Source organism: Pelophylax lessonae (genome assembly GCF_965119305.1).
Source record: "Pelophylax lessonae genome assembly, chromosome: 3".
Classification (NCBI taxonomy): Eukaryota; Metazoa; Chordata; class Amphibia; order Anura; family Ranidae; genus Pelophylax; species Pelophylax lessonae.
The window spans coordinates 52,103,307-52,129,119 of NC_138770.1; the positions used below are offsets into that span (position 1 = coordinate 52,103,307).

General features: G+C 41.4%; 1 protein-coding gene across 1 annotated transcript in view; it reads right to left on the minus strand.

Moving 5' to 3' along the window:
- The window catches only part of MSRA (methionine sulfoxide reductase A), a 581,463-nt gene extending 558,128 nt beyond the window's left edge, over positions 1 to 23,335 (minus strand). Inside the window, exons 1-2 of the mRNA XM_082249518.1 lie at positions 23,264 to 23,335; positions 15,206 to 15,372 (exon numbers count right to left, since the gene is read on the minus strand). Coding sequence (XP_082105644.1) covers positions 15,206 to 15,353 — 148 coding nt within the window. The 5' untranslated portion in view covers positions 15,354 to 15,372; positions 23,264 to 23,335. The remainder of the gene's footprint in view (positions 1 to 15,205; positions 15,373 to 23,263) is intronic.
- Positions 23,336 to 25,813: the final 2,478 nt, after the last annotated feature.

The window sequence follows — 25,813 nt, forward strand, 5'->3', positions numbered from 1 at the left end:
GATTTCACACAGTTGTATTGCGTCCCCATTCGGCATTACCACCACTGAACACTACAGGAGTGATCATTTTTGCAGCGGGTGTGAAGCAATGAATTGCAACAGCAGCATGAGAACTCCTCTAATCTAGCTGCAGTTTAAAAAGAGGAAGATTCTGGGGAGGGGGTGCTGAAAACACATCTCAACCATGTGTTTTAATGTCCCCCAACCACAAGTCTAAATGCGCCCTTACAGGTGTTGACCCTCCCCAGTCTGTGACTGGACAGTGAAAGAAGAAGCAACAGAATGATAAGCTCATCTCTCTGTCACTCTTCCTATCAGAATGTTCCTGGTTAGCACATGAGCATTGGGTCACAGCTGGTTGGCTCCTTGTGCTGCTTCTCCCTCAACCAGTCTAAGCTCTCCTGGCACAGGGACTACAATAGGTTGATACCAAGTCATACAGTATATAGGCAGTATGAACAAAACTACTCCTGCGCAGAAGTATGATAGCCTAGTAAAGATGTACAGTAGCTCACAAAAGTGAGTACACCCCTCACATTTATGTAAATATTTTATTCTATCTTTTCATGTGACAACACTGAAGAAATGACACTTTGCTACAATGTAAAGTAGTGAGTGTACAGCTTGTATAACAGTGTAAATTTGCTGTCCCCTCAAAATAACTCAACACACAGCCATTAATGTCTAAACTGCTAGGAACAAAAGCGAGTACACCCAAAAGTGAAAATGTTACACCCAAAAGTGAAAATGTCCAAATCGGGCCCAATTAGCCATTTTCCCTTCCCGGTGTCATGTGACTCGTTAGTGTTACAAGGTCTCAGGTGTGAATGGGGAGCAGTTGTGTTAAATTTAGTTTTATCGCTCTCACTCTCTCATAATATTCACTGGAAGTTCAACATGGCACCTCGTGGCAAAGAACTCTCTGAGGATCTGGAAAAAAAAAACTGTTGCTCTACATAAAGATGGCCTATGCTATCAGAAGATTGCCAAGACCCTGAAACTGAACAGCAGCACGGTGGCCAAGCCCATACAGAGGTGTAACAGGACAGGTTCCACACAGAACAGGTCTTGCCATGGTCGACCAAAGAAGTTGAGTGCATGTGCTCCGCGTCATATCCAGAGGTTGTCTTTGGGAAATAGACGTATGAGTGCTGCCAGCATTGCTGCAGAGGTTGAAGGGGTGGGGGGTCAGCCTGTCAGTGCTCAGACCATACGCCGCACACTGCATCAAATTGGTCTGCATGGCTGTCATCCTAGAAGGAAGCCTCTTCTAAAGATGATGCACAAGAAAGCCTGCAAACAGTTTGCTGAAGACAAGCAGACCAAGGACATGGATTACTGGAACCATGTCCTGTGGTCTGATGAGACCAAGATAAACTTATTTGGTACAGATGGTGTCAAGTGTGTGTGACAAGACCAGGTGAGGAGTACAAAGACAAGTGTGTCTTGCCTACAGTCAAGCATGGTCTGGGGCTGTATGAATGCTGCCGGCACTGGGGAGCTACAGTTCATTGAGGGAACCATAAATGCCAACATTTACTGTAACAGCTGAGGGTAAAGGTGATGGACTGGCCAAGCATGTCTCCAGACCTAAACCCTATTGAGCATCTGTGGGGCATCCTCAAACGGAAGGTGGAGGAACGCAAGGTCTCTAACATCCACCAGCTCCATGATGTTGTCATGGGGGAGTGGAAGAGGACTCCAGTGGCAACCTGTGAAGCTCTGGTGAACTCCAAGAGGGTTAAGGCAGTGCTGGAAAATAGTGGTGGCCACACAAAGTATTGACACTTTGGGCCCAATTTGGACATTTCCACTTAGGGGTGTACTCACTTTTGTTGCCAGCGGTTTAGAACATTAATGGCTGTGTGTTGAGTTATCTTGAGGGGACAGCAAATTTACACTGTTATACAAGCTGTACACTCACTACTTTACATTGTAGCAAAGTGTCATTTCTTCAGTGTTGTCACATGAAAAGATAGAATAAAATATTTACAAAACTGTGAGGGGTGCACTCACTTTTGTGAGATACTGTAGAAGATAACTCCACATCACTAGGGTATACAGTATCTCACATAAGTGAGTACACCCCTCACATTTTTGTAAATATTTTATTCTATCTTTTCATGTGACAACACTGAAGAAATGACACTTTGCTACAATGTAAAGTAGTGAGTGTACAGCTTGTATAACAGTGTAAATTTGCTGTCTTCTCAAAATAACTCAAAACACATCCATTAATGTCTATACGGCTGACCACAAAAGTGAGTACACCCCTAAAGGAAAATGTCCAAATTGGGCCCAATTAGCCATTTTCCCTCCCCGATGTCATGTGACTCGTTAGTGTTACAAGGTCTCAGGTGTGAATGGGGAGCAGGTGTGTTACATTTGGTGTTATCGCTCTCACTCTCTCATACTGGTCACTGGAAGTTCAACACTTTTGTGAGATACTGTAGAAGTTAATTCCACACCACTAGAGTATACATACAAGCCTTGCTGCCCTCTAGGACTGGGGATGTCCTGAAGCCACTACCAAAAATAGGGTTTTGATGAAGAAGGGGTTTCCTTTGAAATGCACTAGTAGTTTAGGACCCGGTGAGGTCCCCCAGTTATTTGGAGTATGCCGATTATGGGACCATAGGGCTACAGATGGGTATCTTGATAAGCGATTTTGTTTCACAGGTTTGTGAGTACAATTTATGTTAATTTTAAATATAATAAAATACTTTGGGATAATGCACTAGGCTGGTGTGCCCTCTTTTGTTTGCTTTTCACATAGTATACAGGTATACTATTATATACTATATAATATAGTATAACATAAATTTGTTAATGTATTCATAAATACAGAGCCGCATTAATGTGTGTCTTTCATATCTGGAGTTCAGCTTCTACTTTCTATCTTTCTGCCAGATCTGGTTATAAGATCTCCCTTGGCATGACAAAGAGGGTGGATGGGAATTGTGCCAGCCTGAAATCCTGTATTCCCATAAAGGTCACAGATAAAAATTATTATGTTTAGGTTCTGAACAACGGCATAAAAGAAATCCTTTCTTAAAAAGGAACTTTTATGTTCATCAGTGCAGTAAGGAACATCCTTTATTGTGAGATTTATGTTCAGAAGATATAGATGCCCATTCACTGGACTTCTGTACACAGGGTGGACTTCTGTAACATATGAGGTATATTAAACAAAACCGATAAATGTTCAATCACACTCAACTGGTTAAAATGTACCCCTCTGTATTGCCTTTGTGTTACTGAGGCTGTCAGATGTTGGGGACAATGTGCCATATTTGGTGGGAATGCCCTAGGATTCGTGGCTTTTGGAATGGCATTTTTGCCCTGATACGGAGGATAAAAGGACAGTCAGTCCCCAAGACTCCACGTATAGCACTTCCTAACTCCCCTGTGCCTCGTCTACCTAAAAGCTCACAATGCTTGATTTTCTTTATTTTGTTAGGAGTTGTTTGCTGCTGCTTAGCGCCTTGTTAAGGGGGGTACTCAAGGGCTGGAAGAGCCAGGAGTGCCAGCGGGGGACCCCAGAAGAGGAGGATCAGGGCTACTCTGTTCACCATTGCACAGAGCAGGTAAGTATGACATGGGCAGGCTCGTCGGCGTGAATTACACTGAAGGACTATTGATGGTTCGGTACATGTTGGTACCCAAGGCCTCCCTAAAATAGGATGTTGTGACGGTGTGTTGTACCTGCCTGAAGCCATCTATATATTGCAGATAGGCTGCAATCATCGGATACCCCTCTCTGCATATACACAAAAAAACGATTCTATCCGATCTGCTTGAGTGAGGAGGAAGCTGAAATTGGACATATGAAGTGTTGCCACTAGAGTGTTGATCATTGGATCCTCCGGATATTTGGATGTAGCAGTGAATTCCCCTCTACCTGGCTATAATGGGCTACTACCCTGTATAGTATACAAAGCGGCCCCCCGACATTGATTAAGGTGCTGGATACTTACCCACATACAGACACGAGAATAGATATGAACTTCGGATGCTATATATGAGTATTGAGTCACCAATGTTGCTGTCCTGCGTTTTGCCGTAATCTGTCACCTCCTGAGTCATTAAAAAGGAAATACCGGTCTGTCAAGGTCTCTCTGGCCCTGAGGAAGCCTTGAGCGAAACACGTCAGCTTGCTGGGAACCTACATTGACCGCGCTCCATCTGAGACCTACCCTCCATCCTATACAGGCTTTGGTTTCCCCCTTTTGGGATGTATTTCTACCCTAATGACTCTTATTAATTGGTTTTATATATAATTCTTTCTATGTGTCTTGTCTTTGCCAACATGTGCGTGACCGCCCATGTTTTTTATTTGTAAATTTAATAAAATGTAAATTGTTTTATATATTGGTTTTGGTGTGACCTTCTCCTCCCATTGGCCCGCAAAGCCCCACTTTTTTCTGTCCTTCTATTTTGTATAACAATTAGGGGTAAGGGCCTCTTAACACGGTACTTTTTTCTGTAAGTATGACATGTTTCTTATTTTAGAAATAAAAAAAAAATAATTATTTTCACTTTAAGTCTTCAATCCTGCTCACCATGAAAATTTGCATTTTATACATATATAATATACTGGTTCTGGATTTCTGAATTCAGAGGATGTAGACACCTATCCACTGGACTTCTTTAAGAATGGACCTCATGTGGTATAATAAACCGATAAATGCTCAATCACTAAAACCAACAAGGAAGGTGCACAATGGTAGGGGACCATTCGTTTTAAAAAGAAATCAAAAAGTTCTCCAGCACTCTGCCATGTTTTAAAAGTTTAAGGGTGAAGGTCAAGTAAGATGATACCAAGGCTCAGAAAAGTAATAATAAGCATGATCTAACTTTAGATGGAGACTACTAAAGCCGTAGGGTCTTTCAAGTCTATACCACAACAAAGCATGGTCTTGTACTCAAGAGACTTTTCATAGACAGAATGGGAGGTTGGATCTGGAAAAGAAACAAGGATAACCAAAAGATGGCGCACAATCCACGCCAAACATTGGCTCTCAATAAAACAGCTTCTTTCAACCTTTATACCTCAAAGGAACCCTTAAAATAATGTTTAGGTCTTGGAGAACCCCTGCTAGAACCAATTTATAGTTCCAAGTGTTCTTGGTCTTGGAATTATGCCGGCACCCTCAAATAGGGGAACAATCGGCCACAACTCAATGAACCTTAAACATCCTCTGGGATTTCACAGAAGCCCGGTTGAGAATGGGTGATTCAAGGCGACAAATTCTCACACATTTAAAAACAGGGAATATGTTAATGGCTCAGTCATAAAAGCAGACAAAAAATAAAACCCAATCAACCATAGCTGAAGGAACCATAGCAGCCTCTAGAGGAAACTAGGTTGAGAATTAGTCATCCAAGGTGACAAACTCTCATGCATTTAGAAACAGAGGATGTGGTCATGGCTCGGTCATAAAAAGTAGACAAAAGATAAAACCCAATTAACCATAGCAACCTCTAGTGGAAACCAGTTTAAGAGTTGGTGATTCAAGGTGACAAACACTCAAGCATTTACAAACATGGTCATGGATCGATCATTAAAAGTAGAAAAAGGATAAAACCCAATCAACCACAGCTGAAGGAACCATAGCAACCTCTAGAGGAAACCTGGTTGAGAATTGGTGATTCAAGTTGTCAAACACTTACAGATTTAGAATCAGGGAACATGGTCATAGCTCGGTCATAAAAGGTAGACAAAATATAAAACCCAATCAACCACAGCTGAAGGAACCATTGCAACCTCTAGATGAAACCAGGTTGAGAATTGGTGATTCAAGGTGACAAACACTCAAGCATTTAGAAACCGGAAACACAGTCATGGCTGAGTTATTATTGGTAGACAAAAGACAAAGCAAGCAAGAGAAACAATAAAAATACGTAATCATTAAGTTATGAAGGTTGGAAAAAGAGAAAGCTGGTGAGACAGCATTGAAGAAACCAGTTACATCTCTTATTATTCCACTTGACATTTCTTAAATACCTTGGACTCAGTTTAGGGATTTTGAAGACCGTTTAGACATATATTATATTAAAGTGGTTGTTAAGGCTAAAGGTTTTTTACCTTAATGCAAGGCTCGACCAATACCAGGTGCCAGGATGCCTTATTGGGTAGAAATTGTGTGCTGGCGCCTGGGCTTTTGTCAGCCCATTCACTTTTGCAGGGATGCACATTTTGTGTCGCCCCGATATTTGGGACATTCAGTTCTGGGGCAGCTCCTGGCTCCTCCAGCTTTTGAGTACCCCAACCCCCCAGCAAGCTGCTTGCTAAGGAAGTACTCAAAGGCTGGAGGAGCCAGGAGCATTAGATATTATGGTTCCGGATTTATGTTCAGAAGATGTAGATGTCAATGTTCAGATGTTATGTTCAGAAGATGTAATTGCAATTTGCGTCAATTATTCCCATGCAAAAGTTATTCTGAGCTTCTTTCCACCCATCATCTGCAGACGGTGACTTTTAATTGATTTTGTTAAGGTGTTAATAATACGTTTTTATATTACATAACTACAGGTAACCAAGGAGGACAAAGGGGAGAACCTGGGTTGGTAAGAGTATTGCACAATAGAGTTCCAATTTAAGGGTCGTCGGTTCGAATCCTAATTTACAGCACTACCTGCCTGGAGTTTGCATGTTCTCCCTATGCCTGTGTAGGTTTCCTCCAGGTACTCCCGTTTCCTCTCACACTCCAAAGACATGCTGGTGGTTAATTGGCTGCTGTATCAGTTGGCCCTGGTATGGGCATGTACGTTAGGGATGTTAGATTGTAAGCTCCTTGAGGGACTGATGTGAATGTACAATATACAGTATATGTGTAAAGCGCTGCATAAATTGATGGCGCTATACGTACCCATAATAAATAAATTCATATTCCACAACTCTTAGAAGAAAGCGCCAAAAGATTTTATGCCAGTCGCAGCACAGCAAAGCTAACAATCTATGCCCTCATCCTATTCTAATTGATATGCACACTACACTGCTAACTGCACACATTGAGACCCCTCAGTCATGGACAAAATGGCCATTCACTGCATTTGCATTCTGATAACTTAAATAAAAAATAACTAAATGTGTTTTCTGTTTTATCTTGCATTAACTCTTTTTCAAGGTCTTACCTTGCTTTCCTGTTGGCAGCCATCTTGGACATGTGCAGACTGCTGTCTTTTATTAACTCTGTTTGCATCATCACTTGCCTGGGCTTCGCTCAGTGGTGATGTTGCACACCTGACTATATATATCGCCTGTTGGCTTGCAGTCCCTTAACCTTGTGTTTGTGCTCCAAGGTGCATCACAGCCAGCAGTCTTCTGTTCTCCGTGTTCCTCCGTGCATGACCTGGCTTGGCTGCGGCTTTCCTGGCTCTCGATCCTGCATCGGCAGATGACCCGGTATCGGCTGATGACCAGGCATCGGCAGACGACCCACCTCTGGACTCAACCCCAACTTGGATGACTAGCCGCTTCTAGACTCGATCCCGGCTTGGATGACTACCCGCTCTGGACTTGACCCCAACTGTTCCTGATTTCGCTCCTCACTCTTGCTGTGCATTTATTGTTGTTGCCCTAATAAACTGCTTTATTTTACTCGCATCTTCGTGTGGTTTGGTTTCCTGGCACCCTTACTTCACCCTAATCAATTCTAAATAACTCCTTCTTCCCAGAACTATTATTTTTCGTGATTTTTTTAATTAATATATTTGTAACTATCATTAACTAAATTTTTTTTTAATTTATATTTGTTTTGTTCATGATTTTTTTTATGTCACATATAAAAAAAGATTTCAAAATTGAAAAGAAGTATTAAAGAGGAAGTAAACCCTCCTCTGCACTGGCGCATGCGCTCTGAAGGAACGGCCGCTGGTGCCGTTCCTTCAGAGCCCCGTGCCGTGACCGTCCGCGTGCGCGGGAGTGATGTCACTGTGGCTCCGGCCAATCAGATGGCTGGATGCCGCGATCCCGAAAGACGGGAGACTGGACATGTCGCCCATCATACAGGTAAGCGGGCGGCACGGCGGGGGCTCGTTCTAAGGTAAGTATTTCATAATGAGCTAGTATGCGATGCATACTAACTCATTATGTGTTTCTCTTTCAGGTCGAAAAAAAAAACATAATAATTTTCGTATGGGTTTACAACCTCTTTAATTGAATCTGTATAAATAACTTTGTCATGATTTGTACCAAAATCATCAATTTAGAGCAATTTTAAAAACAGGACAAATGATATCTTTATCTACAGTGACAATATTATTTTTTTTCTCTGTCATTAATTTGTATTGAATATTTCAAAAAGGGGAACAATGAGTACAAACGTTATTGTACATAACAGCAGTTGACAATAAGAGCCCATTCAGACTAGCGCGACTTGTCAGGCGACTTGTCAGCCTGACAAGTCGCAGTCGGTCGCGGTCCATTGAGTAGTACAGGACCCGTTCTAATAGGAGCGACACAAGTCGCTCCGACTTATAAAAAGGGTCCTGTACTACTTTAGGGCGACCTGGAAGCGACTTGCATAGACTTCCATTATGTGAAGTCCCTGCAAGTCGCGCCGAAGTCGCGGTGCACGCGACTTCACAGGTCGCCCCCCGAAGTCAAATCGCCTCAGTGTGAACCGGCTCTTACTCTTTACAGAGGGATAGAGACATTAGAAGAAATGGGTTAACTACAGCATTCCCAAGATGTAATACAGAGAGTGTAAACTCAAGAAGTCCCATGGTACATATGTAGAAAGAGCGCGCACAAACCAACGGCACCTGAGAGACCCTTAGACCACCCAGTTTAGCCAAAGTGTAGACTTTTGGGCCTCAGGCCCACACAAACCAAGTATATAACCAGATAATGTTCTAAAATTTGAGGGAATGACTTGAGGCAACTAAAAGATAGAAAAGGAGAAGAAAGGGAAGAGAACTGTGTTGATTACGAGTAAAACAACCGATTTCAGGTTGTTGCCCTTACAGATGGTTCAAGAAGCACCAGATACATGTTTGCTCCAGGATCCCATATTTTCTCAAAGAAGACAATTTTATCATGCAAGTTAGCCGAGAGGCGTTCATTAACCATGATCCTTGACAATTTGGCCTTCAACAATTTAAATTCTTGCTGCCACTAAAATAACTGCATCAATCTTCTCGTGTGTCCCCACTCCCCCTCAACTGGGTGGCCCAGTAATGGCAGACGTGGAGATTTTATATGAGGTTTACATGGGTAGGAGATTATAAGTGCGTATCCAAAACCTTTTTACTTTTGGACATGTCTACCACATAAGAAAAGCTGGACCCTCCTGACCACAATACTGAAAAATAATTATATAAATATATATATATATTTTTTTTTTTTTTTTTTACTTAAAACTTCTTTAGATGTATGTTTTTTCTATAGGTTGAATAAAAAAAAATAAAATAATTTCACCAAATCAAACAATCAAATCACCAAATCAAACAGGCCAATAGAAGAAGTGTAAAAAAATGCTCTTGTCCATAGGAAGCATACAGGTAAACCTGGTTACAAATTATCAAGAAGATTTAGGTAGAAAATTGACCCTAAAACCTGGGACAAGTACAAGATATTACTTTATAGACACTGCAGATAGCTGGACTGGATCTGGCGCAAACGTTATATTGCCATTTCTATTACATAACCTAAAAAAACACGCTTAAAGGTCACAAAAATTAGGGAGATTAAAAAAAACTGCTCTCTTGCCCCATGGTCACATCGGTGGATCCAGGTGTCTTTAGATGGATGGGCAGCTGAATGGAACTTGGTATAACGGTTGGGCTGATCTGAGGTCCAAAAGCACAGGAATGGAGGCTCATCTGAGGTGTGAAAGTGCAAAACCTGAGGCTGATCACAGGTCTGAAGATGGAGGAATTAGGGATAATCTGAGGTGTGAAGGTGCAGAAATTGGGGGGAATGAAGTATGAAGGTGCAGGAATTGGGATGATCTGAGGTGTGAAGGTGCAGTAATTGGGGTGATCTGAGGTGTGAAGGTGCAGTAATTGGGGTGATCTGAGGTGTGAAGGTGCAGGAATTGGGGCTGATCTGAGGTGTGAAGGTGCAGGAATTGGGGTGATCTGAGGTGTGAAGGTGCAGGAATTTGTGTGGTCTGAGGTGTGAAGGTGCAGGAATTGGGGTGATCTGAGGTGTGAAGGTGCAGGAATTGGGGCTGATCTGAGGTGTGAAGGTGCAGGAATTGGGGTGATCTGAGGTGTGAAGGTGCAGGAATTGGGGTGATCTGAGGTGTGAAGGTGCAGGAATTGGGGTGATCTGAGGTGTGAAGGTGCAGGAATTTGTGTGGTCTGAGGTGTGAAGGTGCAGGAAATGGGACTGATCTGAGGTGTGAAGGTGCAGGAATTGGGGTGATCTGAGGTGTGAAGGTGCAGGAATTGGGGCTGATCTGAGGTGTGAAGGTGCAGGAATTGGGGTGATCTGAGGTGTGAAGGTGCAGGAATTGGGGTGATCTGAGGTGTGAAGGTGCAGGAATTGGGGTGATCTGAGGTGTGAAGGTGCAGGAATTGGGGCTGATCTGAGGTGTGAGGGTGCAGGAATTGGGGCTGATCTGAGGTGTGAGGGTGCAGGAATTGGGGTGATCTGAGGTGTGAAGGTGCAGGAATTGGGGTGATCTGAGGTGTGATAGTGCAGGAATTGGGGCTGATCTGAGGTGTGAGGGTGCAGGAATTGGGGCTGATCTGAGGTGTGAGGGTGCAGGAATTGGGGCTGATCTGAGGTGTGAGGGTGCAGGAATTGGGGCTGATCTGAGGTGTGAGGGTGCAGGAATTGGGGCTGATCTGAGGTGTGAAGGTGCAGGAATTGGGGTGATCTGAGATGCAAAGGTTCAGGAATTAAGACTGATATGAGGTGTGAAGGTGCAGGAATTGGGCTGATCCGAGGTGTGAAGGTGCAGGAATTGGGGTGATCTGAGGTGTGAAGGTGCAGGAATTGGGACTGATCTGAGGTATGAAGGTTCAGGAATTGGGGTGACCTGGGGTTTGAAGGTTCAGGAAATGGGGCTGATTTGAGGTGTGAAGGTTCGGGAATTGGGGCTGACCTAAGGTTTACAGGTGCAGGAATTGGGGTGAATAAGGTCTAAAGGTGCAGGACAGAGGTGTAACTAGAACTTTCAGGTCCCCGATGCAAGAAACCATGAAGGGCCCCCCCTGCCCCCCCCCCCTATCCTTCTATCTGAGCTCCAAGCTTCCAGTTCTGGGAGGGCGTCCATGGACATCTCCCCAGAATCCTGCCTCCCATGTGCCCCCTGGGGCATGCATCCAGCATGCTCTGTGTGCTGTGTTCTTTGAACAATCACAGCGGCCCTTTACCATGAGATCAGCTGATCATATGTAAACAGATTTATCGGTTATCGGCACTCTGTGTCTGTGTGAGGAAAGGAGAGCCATTACCCAGCAAGACTGTCAGTACATTGTTTACACTGATAATCAGGATTGGTGTCCTGATTATCAGTGCAGCCCCATCAGTGCTGCCTATCAGTTCTACCTATCAGTGCTCATGAATGCCGCCTATTAGTGCCCATTAGTGCTGCCTATCAGTGCTCATGAATGCCGCCTAGCAGTGCCACCAATCAGTGATCATCAATACCGCCTATCAGTGCCACCTATCAGTGCTCATCAATGCCGCCTATCAGTGCTCATCAAAGCTGCCTATCAGTGCCCATCAATGCCTATCAGTGCTCATCAAAGCTGCCTATCAGTGCCCATCAAAGCTGCATATCAGTGCCCATCAATGCCTATCAGTGCCCATCAATGCCTATCAGTGATGCCTATCAGTGATCATCAAAGCTGCCTATCAGTGCCCATCAATGCCCATCAGTGCTGCCTATCAGTGCTCATCAAAGCTGCCTATCAGTGCCCATCAATGCCTATCAGTGATGCCTATCAGTGCTCATCAATGCTGCATATCAGTGCCCATAAGTGCTGCCTATCAGTGCTCATCAATGTCCATCAATGCTGCATATCAGTGCTCATTAATGCTGCCTATCAGTGCCCATCAGCAGTACTCTGAGCTGAGAGTGTCTCTCATACAGCTCAGACTCAGAGCCTGCACTGACAGTCCCTCCTCCCTTGCACAGATAGAAGACTGCCGATCTTCTCCTTCTCCTCCCACCCCTCTCCTGTGTGCACCGTGGGAAGGGTGAAGCTCAGCAGCTGAATGTGATCATTCACACTTCCCACGGTGCACACAGGAGAGGGTTGGGAGGAGAAGATTGGCTGTCCTATATCTGTGTGAGGAAGGAGGGACTGTCAGTACAGGCTCTGAGCCACTGACAAAACGGGTGGGCTGGCGGGCGTGGGTCCCATCCTCTCGCAGTGACCGCCCCCTCCCCTTGCATTGACAGATCGGGCGGGCGTGGGCCCCCTCCTCTCGCAGTGACAGAACGAGCGGGCTGGGGCGGGCCTCCTTCTCTGGCAGTGACCACCTCCTTCCCTCACGGTTACAGAACGGCGGGCCCCCCCATGTGGCGGAACTCCAGGGCCCAGTCGAAAGTGTGACTACTGCGACCCTGGTAGTTCTGCCACTGGTGCAGGAATTAGGGCTGATCTAAGGTATAAATGTGCAGGAATTGGTGGCTACTCTGAGGTTTGAAGGTGCAGGAATTGAGGTGATCTGAGGTCTGAAGGTGCAGGAATTGAGATGATCTGAGGTTTGAAGGTTCAGGAATTAATGGCTGACCTGAGGTTTGAAGGTGCAGGAATTGAGATGATCTGAGGTTTGAATGTGCAGGAATTGTGATGATCTGAGGTATGAAGGTGCAGGAATTGAGATGATCTGAGGTTTGAATGTGCAGGAATTGTGATGATCTGAGGTATGAAGGTGCAGGAATTGAGGTGATCTGAGGTCTGAAGGTGCAGGAATTGAGATGATCTGAGGTTTGAAGGTTCAGAAATTGGTGGCTGATCTGAGGTTTGAAGGTGCAGGAATTGAGATGATCTGAGGTTTGAAGGTTCAGAAATTGGTGGCTGATCTGAGGTTTGAAGGTGCAGGAATTGAGATGATCTGAGGTTTGAATGTGCAGGAATTGAGATGATCTGAGGTATGAAGGTGCAGGAATTGAGGTGATCTGAGGTCTGAAGGTGCAGGAATTGAGATGATCTGAGGTTTGAAGGTTCAGGAATTGGTGGCTGATCTGAGGTTTGAAGGTGCAGGAATTGAGATGATCTGAGGTTTGAAGGTGCAGGAATTGAGATGATCTGAGGTTTGAAGGTGCAGGAATTGAGATGACCTGAGGTTTGAAGGTGCAGGAATTGAGGCTGCTCTGAGTGATAAAGGATCAGGAATTTGGGCTGACCTGAGGTAGAAACATGAAGATGATCTGAGGTTTGAAGGTGCAGGAATTGAGATGACCTGATGTTTGAAGGTGCAGGAATTGAGATGACCTGAGGTTTGAATGTTCAGGAATTGAGATGATCTGAGGTTTGAATGTGCAGGAATTGTGATGATCTGAGGTATGAAGGTGCAGGAATTGAGGTGATCTGAGGTCTGAAGGTGCAGGAATTGAGATGATCTGAGGTTTGAAGGTTCAGGAATTGAGATGATCTGAGGTTTGAATGTGCAGGAATTGTGATGATCTGAGGTATGAAGGTGCAGGAATTGAGGTGATCTGAGGTATGAAGGTGCAGGAATTGAGATGATCTGAGGTTTGAAGGTGCAGGAATTGAGATGATCTGAGGTTTGAAGGTGCATGAATTGAGATGATCTGAGGTGTGAAGGTGCAGGAATTGAGATGATCTGAGGTCTGAAGGTGCAGGAATTGGGATGATCTGAGGTCTGAAGGTGCAGGAATTGGGATGATCTGAGATGTGAATGTGCAGGAATTGGGGCTGATCTGAAGTGTGAAGGTGCAGGAATTGAGATGATCTGAGGTTTGAAGGTGCAGGAATTGAGATGATCTGAGGTGTGAAGGTGCAGGAATTGAGATGATCTGAGGTCTGAAGGTGCAGGAATTGAGATGACCTGATGTTTGAAGGTGCAGGAATTGAGATGATCGGAGATGTGAAGGTGCAGGAATTTAAATGATCTGAGGTCTGAAGGTGCAGGAATTGGGGTGATCTGAGATGTGAACGTGCAGGAATTGGGGCTGATCTGAAGTGTGAAGGTGCAGGAATTGAGATGACCTGAGGTTTGAAGGTGCAAGAATTGAGATGATCGGAGATGTGAAGGTGCAGGAATTTAAATGATCTGAGGTCTGAAGGTGCAGGAATTGAGATGATCTGAGGTTTGAAGGTGCAGGAATTGAGATGATCTGAGGTTTGAAGGTGCAGGAATTGAGATGATCTGAGGTTTGAAGGTGCAGGAATTGAGATGATCTGAGATGTGAAGGTGCAGGAATTGAGATGATCTGAGATGTGAAGGTGCAGTTTTTGGGGCTGATCTGAGTTATAAAGGATCAGGAATTTGGGCTGATCTGAGGTAGAAACATGAAGTTCTCATATACTGTACTTACACATACTAGGGCCATTTTGGGCAGGAGCCAATTATCTTATTAGCATGTCTTTAGACAGTGGGCTGGTTGGGATTTGAAACAAGGACCCTAAGTGCAGCCAGGCAAAAATACTAACCACCAAGCAAGCCACCATGCTGGCCTTTCCACAGGTGTCACTAGGTATAAACACACTGACGTGGTCTTCAGAACAAAAAGAGACCTAGAAGATGGATGACCACTCCAAGTCTGGTCACTCACTTCTGCTGTGGATGTTAGCGGTTTTCTTTACAGACATTCAAATATCGTACTGTACAAAAGAATATTTGGAACCATAAAATACATATTTTTCTTATTGCCACAGCAATCCAGGAGACATCGTCTAAAATCGTTTAGGGAACCAAAAGGGCTCATTCAGATGTGTGACCAAGGGGTGGTAGAACCAGACGGTTGAGCCGGGGTTTTTACTGTCCCTGACCACCCACCCAAAGATATGGAGTCACAGCAAAAATGTGTTCTGCTGCACCACCGCCAAACGCAACTCATTAAAGTTGATGGGGCCGCGCCCCAACTGCCCATGCAGACCATGTGATGTCCATGCAGTTGAAGGGCGGTGGCATGCCACTCGTATGGGATAAAACAGGTGGTCAGGAGGTGACATTATAGTCCATCAACTTCCCAGAGATGTGTTTTCAGAGGAATGGCACATAAGAAAGAGCCCATAGAAGTTCCAAAATACAAAAATTGAGCGCACTGACCTGAAGCTTTCATCTTCTCCGAACGGCCGGCCAGAGAGGCCTCCTTGTTGGGCAGCTCGGTCTTGGAGCTCATATCTCCCATGAACGTGCCACTGAAGAGCTGGAACAGCAATACTCGAGAGGTGAGCAATCGGGAGGAAGTCAGCATGAGAACAGGAAACTCACAGCTTCTGTAATCACACAAGAAGGACGGGAGATCACAATTTTCATACTTGGACAGATATGGGGAAGAGAGATGCTTGTTCCCTTCATGAATTTGCTTCTTCCCTTTCAGCAAACCTATGCTCCAATGTTAAATCTGACCTCCGGCATTGGCTACAGTCTTCTACAGGCTTACTCTGATTTCACTGCACACTGTGAGCTTCTCACAATATGCATCAGAGCCCATTCCCTGAGCAACGCCCAGCATCATCTAGCCCAGGGGTGTCAAACTGGTGGCCCTCAAGCTGTTACGGAACTACAGGTCTCATTTCATGCCTCTGCCTGTGGGAGTCATGCTTGTAATTGTCAACCTTGCAATGCATCATGGGACTTGTAGTTCCGCAACAGCTGGAGGGCCGTCAGTTTCTACCCCTTCCCCCCCCGCTTGTCTCTGGCCAGCCCCTTTCATTCATTTCTTTCAATCATGGAGGCTCAGCATCACATGTGGGCGTTACCTAGGGAGGTCGACATCCAAATACAGCCGGCCTAGGAACACTACACTACTCCCTCCAGCCATGATCTGCATGCATTGTACAGAGCAGAACAGAGATCTAGTGATGACATCAAGGTATTTCGATATTTTCATGACTTCTCTCAAGATCCAGCCCAATGTTTGCAGCAGGGGTGCGAGCTAAGGAAAATGAAAAGAAAAAAGAATGAAGAAAAGGAAGGAAGAAAGGAAAAGTAAAGAAGAAAAAAAAGGAAGGAAGACAAGAAAAAAAAGAAGAACCGAAAAAGAAAAAAAATTAAAAGGAAGGAAGAAAAAGAAAAAAGAAAGGGGAGGAAGAAAGAAAAGAAAAAAAAAAGAAAAAGAATGAACAAAAGAGAGAAAGAAAAGAAATGAAATGAAAAGAAAATGAAGGAAAAGAAATGGAAGGAAGAAACGAGAAGTAAAGGAAGAAAAGAAAAAAAAAAGAAAGAAAGGAAGAAAAAAAAAAGAAGGAAGAAGAGGAAAAAAAGAAATGGAAGGAAGAAAAGAGAAGGAAAAAAAGAAAAAGAAAAGAAAAGGAAGGAAGAAAAGAAAAAAAAGGTATGAAGAAAGGAAAAGAAAAGGAGTAAAAGAAAAGAACAGAAAAGAATAGAAAAGGAAGGAAGAGAAAAGAAAAGACAAGAAAAAAAGGGAAGAAAGAAAATAAACAACAAAAGAAAAAAGAAAAGAAAAAGAATGAACAAAAGAGAAGGAAGAAAATAAAAGAAATGAAAGAAAAAGAAAAGGAAGGAAGAAAAGAAAAGAAAAGAAAAAAGAGAAGAGAATGAATGAAGAAAAGAAAAGAAAGAACAGGAAGAAAAGAAAAGAAAGGGGAGAAAAGAAAAAAAAGAAAGGAAGAAAAAAGAAAGAAAAAGGAAGGAAGAAAAGAAAAAAGAAAAAGGAAGTAAGAAAAGAGAAAGAAAAGAAAAGTAAGAAAGAAAAGAAAAAAAAAAGAAAGAAAGGAAAAGAAAAGGAGCAAAAGAAAAGAACAGAAAAGAATAGAAAAGGAAGGAAGGGAAAAGAAAAGACAAGAAAAAGAAAGGGAAGGAAGAAAATAAACAACAAAAGAAAAAAGAAAAGAAAAAGAATGAACAAAAGAGAAGGAAGAAAATAAAAGAAATGAAAGAAAAAGAAAAGGAAGGAAGAAAAGAAAAGAAAAAAGAGAAGAGAATGAATGAAGAAAAGAAAAGAAAGAACAGGAAGAAAAGAAAAGAAAGGGGAGAAAAGAAAAAAAAAGAAAGGAAGAAAAAAGAAAGAAAAAGGAAGGAAGAAAAGAAATAAGAAAAAGGAAGTAAGAAAAGAGAAAGAAAAGAAAAGTAAGAAAGAAAAGAAAAAAAAAGAAAGAAAGGAAAAGAAAAGGAGCAAAAGAAAAGAACAGAAAAGAATAGAAAAGGAAGGAAGAGAAAAGAAAAGAAAAGACAAGAAAAAGAAAGGGAAGGAAGAAAATAAACAACAAAAGAAAAAAGAAAAGAAAAAGAATGAACAAAAGAGAAGGAAGGAAATAAAAGAAATGAAAGAAAAAGAAAAGGAAGGAAGAAAAGAAAAGAAAAAAGAAAAGAAAAGAGAAGAGAATGAATGAAGAAAAGAAAAGAAAAGAAAGAACAGGAAGAAAAGAAAAGAAAGGGGAGAAAAGAAAAAAAAAAGAAAGGAAGAAAAAAAAAAAAGAAAAAGGAAAGAAGAAAAGAAAAAAGAAAAAGGAAGTAAGAAAAGAGAAAGAAAAGAAAAGTAAGAAAGAAAAGAAAAAAAAAGAAAGAAAGGAAAAGAAAAGGCGCAAAAGAAAAGAAAAGGTTATGAAGATGAGGAGAGGGGGGGGAGGTGTTCTGTAATCCAAATCCGGAAAAAGCAGCCTAGGGTGAGAAAGCCGCTCCTCTATACCGGTGCTCAGCTGCATTCATTTTTATTGTTCACCTGGTGATTCTGCCAGCAATACACTTCCTTCCTAGGGTGACAACCCTCACTCACTGTACTTACAGAGAAGCAAGTGTAGTCACCTGAAAGCAGAAAGTGAGCCAGGACTACAGAATACTCCCTCCCTTCTCATGTCTATAATGCATGGGGGAGGTGTTCTGTAGTCCAGCATAGGGCTATTGCATCTGCTTGAGATTTCAGTGCAGCACAAGCAGAGAGCACAGGATGTTGTCAGCCCACCTGATTTCTGGCAGGATCAATAGAGACTGTGTGCACTTATGGAGCAGATAGAACACTTTCCATGGGAGATGTTACAGAGGAGAATGGAGGGAATAAGAAGTGTGGGGGAAGGAAGAAGAAATGACATTGTGTACAGCCGGGTTTCTCAACCAGGGTTCCTCCTGAGGTTGCTGGGGATTCCTTGGGCAATGGACAATTTCTTCCTCTCAGATAAGTTTCCAATGACACCGTTGTTCCTTTTATCTATCTACAAGGGGGTAATTCTTCCCAATGACCACAAGTATGAGGAGCATTCATCCCACTGAATGTCACACTAATGTATCAGGAGTTGTAGATTTAATCATTATTATCAGGGGTTCCCTGAGACCTGAAAATTATTTCAAGGGTTCCTCTGTGCTGAAAAGGTTGAGAAAGACTGATATACAGGATAGGAGAAGATGTGACCCAACACAGGACATTACACAACCTCACCACTAACATATCCACATACTCACCCAGTGATAGATAGATAGATAGATAGATAGATAGATAGATAGATAGATAGATAGATAGATAGATAGATAGATAGATAGATAGATAGATAGATAGATAGATAGATAGATAGATAGAAATATAGATAATACAAGGATATATAGTACTGTAGATAGATAGATAGATAGATAGATAGATAGATAGATAGATAGATAGATTATAAGAGGATAGATAGATAGATAGATAGATAGATAGATAGATAGATAGATAGATTATAAGAGGATAGATAGATAGATAGATAGATAGATAGATAGATAGATAGATAGATAGATAGATTATAAGAGGATGGATAGATAGATAGATAGATAGATAGATAGATAGATAGATAGATAGATAGTTGGATAGATAGATAGATATATATATTATAAGAGGATGGATAGATAGATAGATAGATAGATAGATAATACAAGGATATATAGTACTGTAGATAGATAGATAGCTAGATAGATAGATAATACAAGGATAGATAGATAGATAGATAGATAGATAGATAGATAGATAGATAGATAGATAGATAGATAGATAGATAGATAGTTGGATAGATAGATAGATAGATAGATAGATAGATAGATAGATAGATAGATAGATTATAAGAGGATAGATAGATAGATGGATAGATAGATAGATAGATAGATAGATAGATAGATAGATAGATAGATAGATAGATAGATAGATAGATAGATAGATAGATAGATGGATAGATAGATAGATAGATTATAAGAGGATGGATAGATAGATAGATAGATAGATAGATAGATAGATAGATAGATAGATAGATTATAAGAGGATAGATAGATAGATAGATAGATTATAAGAGGATGGATAGATAGATAGATAGATAGATAGATAGATAGATAGATAGATAGATAGATAGATAGATAGATAGATAGATAGATAGATAGTTGGATAGATAGATAGATATATAGATTATAAGAGGATGGATAGATAGATAGATAGATAGATAGATAGATAGATAGATAGATAGATAGATAGATAGATAGATTATAAGAGGATAGATAGATAGATATTATAGATAGATAGATAGATAGATAGATAGATAGATAGATAGATAGATAGATAGATAGATAGATAGATAGATAGATAATACAAGGATAGATAGATAGATAGATAGATAGATAGATAGATAGATAGATAGATAGATAGATAGATAGATTATAAGAGGATAGATAGATAGATATTATAGATAGATAGATAGATAGATAGATAGATAGATAGATAGATAGATAGATAGATAGATAGATAGATAGATTATAAGAGGATAGATAGATAGATAGATAGATAGATAGATAGATAGATAGATAGATAGATTATAAGAGGATAGATAGATAGATAGATAGATAGATAGATAGATAGATAGATAGATAGATAGATAGATCTGACACAAGCAGTGGGAGGAGTTATGTAAATAACAAAATGCATTGATGGTTGGATGTTGGCAGGAGTGGGTGTTCCTAAGCAGACTATATTTGCATAGGTAACGCCCACACGTGGTGCTGCCCCTCAGTCATTTTCCCTGCTTACCAGAGATGTTGGTAGCAAAGAAAACTATCCAGTTGTTCTGTCCTCTTAGGCAGGAAGTTGAGTGAGGGCAAGATTGCCCCCACTAGACTCTATGGCCTTGGAGGACTGAAGCAAAGGCATATGTCACTTCCTAGCAATGGCTTTAATGAGCCCATTTTTTTTTTTTTTCAATCAATAATTTTTATTGAATTTCAAATACAAGTGAAAAAAAATAAAAACAGAAAATCACATCAAACAAAGTGTGATATCAGAAAATAACTGAGGTCTCTTTGACCCCAGATCTCACATTAAAGAGGACCTGTCCTGCTTATTTATATTACAAGGGATGTTTATATTCTTTGTAATAGGAATAAAAGTCATAATTTTTTTAAAAAAAACTGTGTAAAAATAAAAGATAAAATAAATAGGAAAAAAAAAATTAGGACGCCCCGCCCCCATTAGCACAAAAGTGAACGCATACGGAAGCCCCGCCCACATATGTAAACGGTGTTCAAACCACACATGTGAGGTATCGCCGCGATTGTTAGAGTGAGAGGAATAATTCTAGCCCTGGACCTTCTCTGTAACTCCAAACTGGTAACCTGTAGACATTTTTAAAATGTCACCTATGGGGATTTTTAACTACCGATGTTTGTCACCATTCCGCGAGCGTGCGCAGTTTTGAAGCATGACATGTTGGGTATTTATTTACTCAGCGTAACATTATCATTCACATTATGGGAAATAATTGGGCTAACTTTACTGTTTTCTTATTTTTTAATTTAAACAAAATTCCTTTTTTTCCCCAAAAATTGCGTTTGTAAGACCACTGCGCAAATACAGTGTGATAAAAAATATTGCAACCATCTCCATTTTATTCTCTAGGGTCTCTGCTAAAATATATATATATAATGTTTGGGGGGTTCTAAGTAATTTTCTAGTTAACATTTCATTGTTGACCATCCTCTCTAAGAGCCCATTCACACTTATGTGTCGCCCCAGGTCGCTTGACATAACAAAAGCAATGTTAATCAATCAGTGCCGTCTTAGAGGAAGGGATGTGAATTCTAAAATGTTTGTGTTGTCACCACAACAGGAAGTGCTGGGAAATCTATCACTGGGGATCCCTTCGTCCAAGAGGGAATATTTGCTTTGAGGAGATTTCCTCCTGTTGTGTCTCCAGGACAGGAAGTGCGAGGAAATCTTCCATTGGGGACACCTGTACATGTTGTGTCACCAGGACAGAAAGTGTTGGAAAAACTTCCATTGGGGACACCTGTACATGTTGTGTCTCCAGGACAGGAAATGAAGGGAATTCCTCCATTGGGGACACCTGTACATGTTGTGTCTCCAGGACAGGAAATTAAGGCAAATCCTCCATTGGGGACACCTGTACATGTTGTGTCTCCAGGACAGGAAATTAAGAGAATTCCCCCATTGGGGACACCTGTACATGTTGTGTCACCAGGACAGGAAGTGCTGGGAAATCTTCCATTGGGGACACCTGTACATGTGACACCAGGACAGAAAGTGCTGGGAAATCTTCCATTGGGGACACCTGTACATGTTGTGTCTCCAGGACAGGAAATTAAGGCAAATCCTCCATTGGGGACACCTGTACATGTTGTGTCTCCAGGACAGGAAGTGCTGGGAAATCTTCCATTGGGGACACCTGTACATGTTGTGTCTCCAGGACAGGAAATTAAGGGAATTCCTCCATTGGGGACACCTGTACATGTTGTGTCTCCAGGACAGGAAATTAAGGGAATTCCTCCATTGGGGACACCTGTACATGTGTCTCCCGGACAGGAAATTAAGGGAATTCCTGCATTGGGGACAATTGTACATGTTGTGTCTCCAGGACAGGAAATTAAGAGAATTCCTCTATTGGGGACACCTGTACATGTTGTGTCTCCAGGACAGGAAATTAAGGGAATTCCTCCATTGGGGACACCTGTACATGTGTCTCCCGGACAGGAAATTAAGGGAATTCCTGCATTGGGGACAATTGTACATGTTGTGTCTCCAGGACAGGAAATTAAGGCAAATCCTCCATTGGGGACACCTGTACATGTTGTGTCTCCAGGACAGGAAATTAAGAGAATTCCCCCATTGGGGACACCTGTACATGTTGTGTCACCAGGACAGGAAGTGCTGGGAAATCTTCCATTGGGGACACCTGTACATGTGACACCAGGACAGAAAGTGCTGGGAAATCTTCCATTGGGGACACCTGTACATGTTGTGTCTCCAGGACAGGAAATTAAGGCAAATACTCCATTGGGGACACCTGTACATGTTGTGTCTCCAGGACAGGAAGTGCTGGGAAATCTTCCATTGGGGACACCTGTACATGTTGTGTCTCCAGGACAGGAAATTAAGGGAATTCCTCCATTGGGGACACCTGTACATGTGTCTCCAGGACAGGAAATTAAGGGAATTCCTGCATTGGGGACACCTGTACATGTTGTGTCTCCAGGACAGGAAATTAAGAGGATTCCTCTATTGGGGACACCTATACATGTTGTGTCTCCAGGACAGGAAATTAAGGGAATTCCTCCATTGGGGACACCTGTATATGTTGTGTCTCCAGGACAGGAAATTAAGGGAATTCCTCCATTGGGGACACCTGTACATGTTGTGTCTCCAGGACAGGAAATTAAGGGAATTCCTCCATTGGGGACACCTGTACATGTTGTGTCTCCAGGACAGGAAATTAAGGGAAATCCTCCATTGGGGACACCTAAACATGTTGTGTCTCCAGGACCGGAAATTAAGGGAAATCCTCCATTGGGGACACCTGTACATGTTGTGTCTCCAGGTCAGGAAATTAAGGGAAATCCTCCATTGGGGACACCTGTACATGTGTCACCAGGACAGGAAGTGCTGGGAAATCTTCCATTGGGGACATCTGTACATGTTGTGTCTCCAGGACAGGAAATCTCCCCACAGACACCCAAAAGAAAACCTGTCAGGGGTCCTAACCCTTCCCTACCCCATGCCTTGACCACCACACATCCAGGAACTCTCCTCCCATCCCCCACCCCCTGCTGCTGGGGGAACTACAAATCCCACCATAGGCTGCAAGACATGGTGAGACTTGTCGTCCACTACTGTTCCCAGCAGACACACACACACTGCAAGCCCGGAGCAGAGAGGATAAGAGGGGGGATGGGGGACACGGACACGAACCTGTAGAGGAGGAAGAAATGTTACCTAACAGACAGCTTCCATAACCAACACAGGACTGAGGACTACAACTCCCGGCATCCTCCGCGGGAACTACAACTACGGCGGCCTGCAGGGGGCAGCAGAGAACAACGTGCGCTGTCACTGTCCATTACATTGTAATCTTCTGTGGAGGATGACATCTACAGTCTGTTCTTCAATGAAGATAGGAGACTGAAACATGTCAACTGTATCTTTATTTATCTGTACATTTTAATAATTAAAAAAATATATACATGTTTACATGTTTAACTGCAAATTTCCTAAAATAGTACCTAAATACATATATATATATATATATCATTTTTTAAACTTTTTTTTTAAATAATTGTAACTATAGTAATATTGTATATTTATTGTTAGGAAGATAATGCAAGCACAACACTGTATCGTAAACTATCTATACACATATTAAAAAAAAAAAGTATTTGGGGTATATCATATATATTTATATATATATATATATATATATATATATAGTAAAAAAATAGATATATAAACATAGAGTATATATATATATATTATAGAAAAAGAAAAAAAAAATATATAGAGTATATGTAGATATATATATATACATAAACATAGAGAGTATATATATATCATTTTTGTTACTATATATATATATATATATATATATATGTTTATATACAGTATATATATATATTTTATTCTTTTTACTATATATATATATATATATATATATATATATATATATACTCTATGTTTATATATATATATAATATAAAAAATATATATATATATATATATATATATATATATGTTATATATATATAGATATATAAACATAGAGTATATATATCTATACTATAAATATATATATATATATTACACTTTTTATTCATTTCTATTATTGCAACCACAGTAACATTGTATCTTTTTAAGGGAGGCTGAGATGCTGCAGTGTTCATTTATTTCTTAATTTTCTTATTTCAATATGCTGACATACAGCACATTGCAAAGTATTAGGCACCATTCAAACCAGTCTCTGTCTCCAAGGAGCTCTCAATCTAATTTGCCAATTCCAAATATTTATGTTCCATACACTGAATATGTATAAGCATAATCCAGTATAGGAGGCCTAATTAAAATATAAAATAAATAAATATTTTATGCGCTGTTGGTGCTTTAAAAATCCTAGATGATAATAATATTATTAAAACTTTTTTTTAATCAATTTTAATTATTATTGTAATTACAGTAATATTGTATCTTTAAATGGAAGCCTGAAATATGCAAAAGTAGCATTGTATCTTCAATTATCTATATACAATACAGTTAGAAATGATGCATTTGGCAATTGTAATTTTCTCATATTAACCATATGTAGTTTATGAAAAGAAAAATGATATACAGTATATATACAGGCAGTCCCCGGGTTACAAACAAGATAGGGACTGTAGGTTTGTTCTTAAGTTGAACTTGTATGTAAGTCAGAATGGGTAAATTTTTTTAATAGTAGCTCTAGCCAAAAAAATAATTTGTAAGATTTTTGGATAGGCAAGGGTTAACACCCCTGTATCATTTGATTTGCTGTCTATGTCCCTGTTCAGAAGATTTCCTCTCACTTTCTTTCCCTATGACAATTGGATTTTAAAAATTTTGGGCTGCTGTGGATACAAAGATTGAAGATAAAGCTTCAGTGGAGACATCTTCCAGAAGTGAATTTCCCTTCCTAGGGGTAGATTTTCTCATGCCTCCTGTTCCCTCCCTCCATTTGAAAGTAGAAGTTGTTTGTAGGTCGAATATTTGAAACCCGGGGACCGCCTGTGTATATATATATATATATAACGGAAAATTGATATCAAATACTTACCGTAATTTTCCTTTCCTGATGGACTCCATGGCAGCATATGTTTGGGTAGGCCCCGCCTTCTCTCCTACCTCATAGGACCCCACTCCCATAAATCTTTGCTCCCTTTCAGCATCAGTGTTCTGTAACTAGCCTACTCAGGAATCGGGAGGGGACTCCTGCTGCCATGGAGTCCATCAGGAAAGGAAAATTACGGTAAGTATTTGATATCAATTTTCCGTTTTCCTGACAGACTCCATGGCAGCATACGTTTGGGAAATAACTCGCAATACACTCCCGGGTGGGAAGATGCTGAACAAAGAAACTTTAATTGGCACTGTCAACTGACAAGACTTGAACGCCAAAATTAACGGAAGATAAAGCAGCAGGCTCAAAACAATAATGGGAAAGAAAAGTATTAACAGATGACCAAGATGCTGCCTTGCAGATCACGTCAGGTGCGACGTGCTTGGAAGCTGCCCAAGACGTAGCGACGCTTCTTGTAGAGTGAGCTGTAATCGCCTCTGGAGGAGCCAAGCCCTTTGCTCTATACGCCCATTGGATAGCCTGAACGATCCACGCAGCCACTGCTCTGGAAGATGCACGCATTCCCTTCTTTTTGCCATGTAGCAGAACGAAAAGGAAATCCGATTGGCGGAAGGAGGATGTGGCCTCCAAATATTGACTTAGAGTGTTGCCC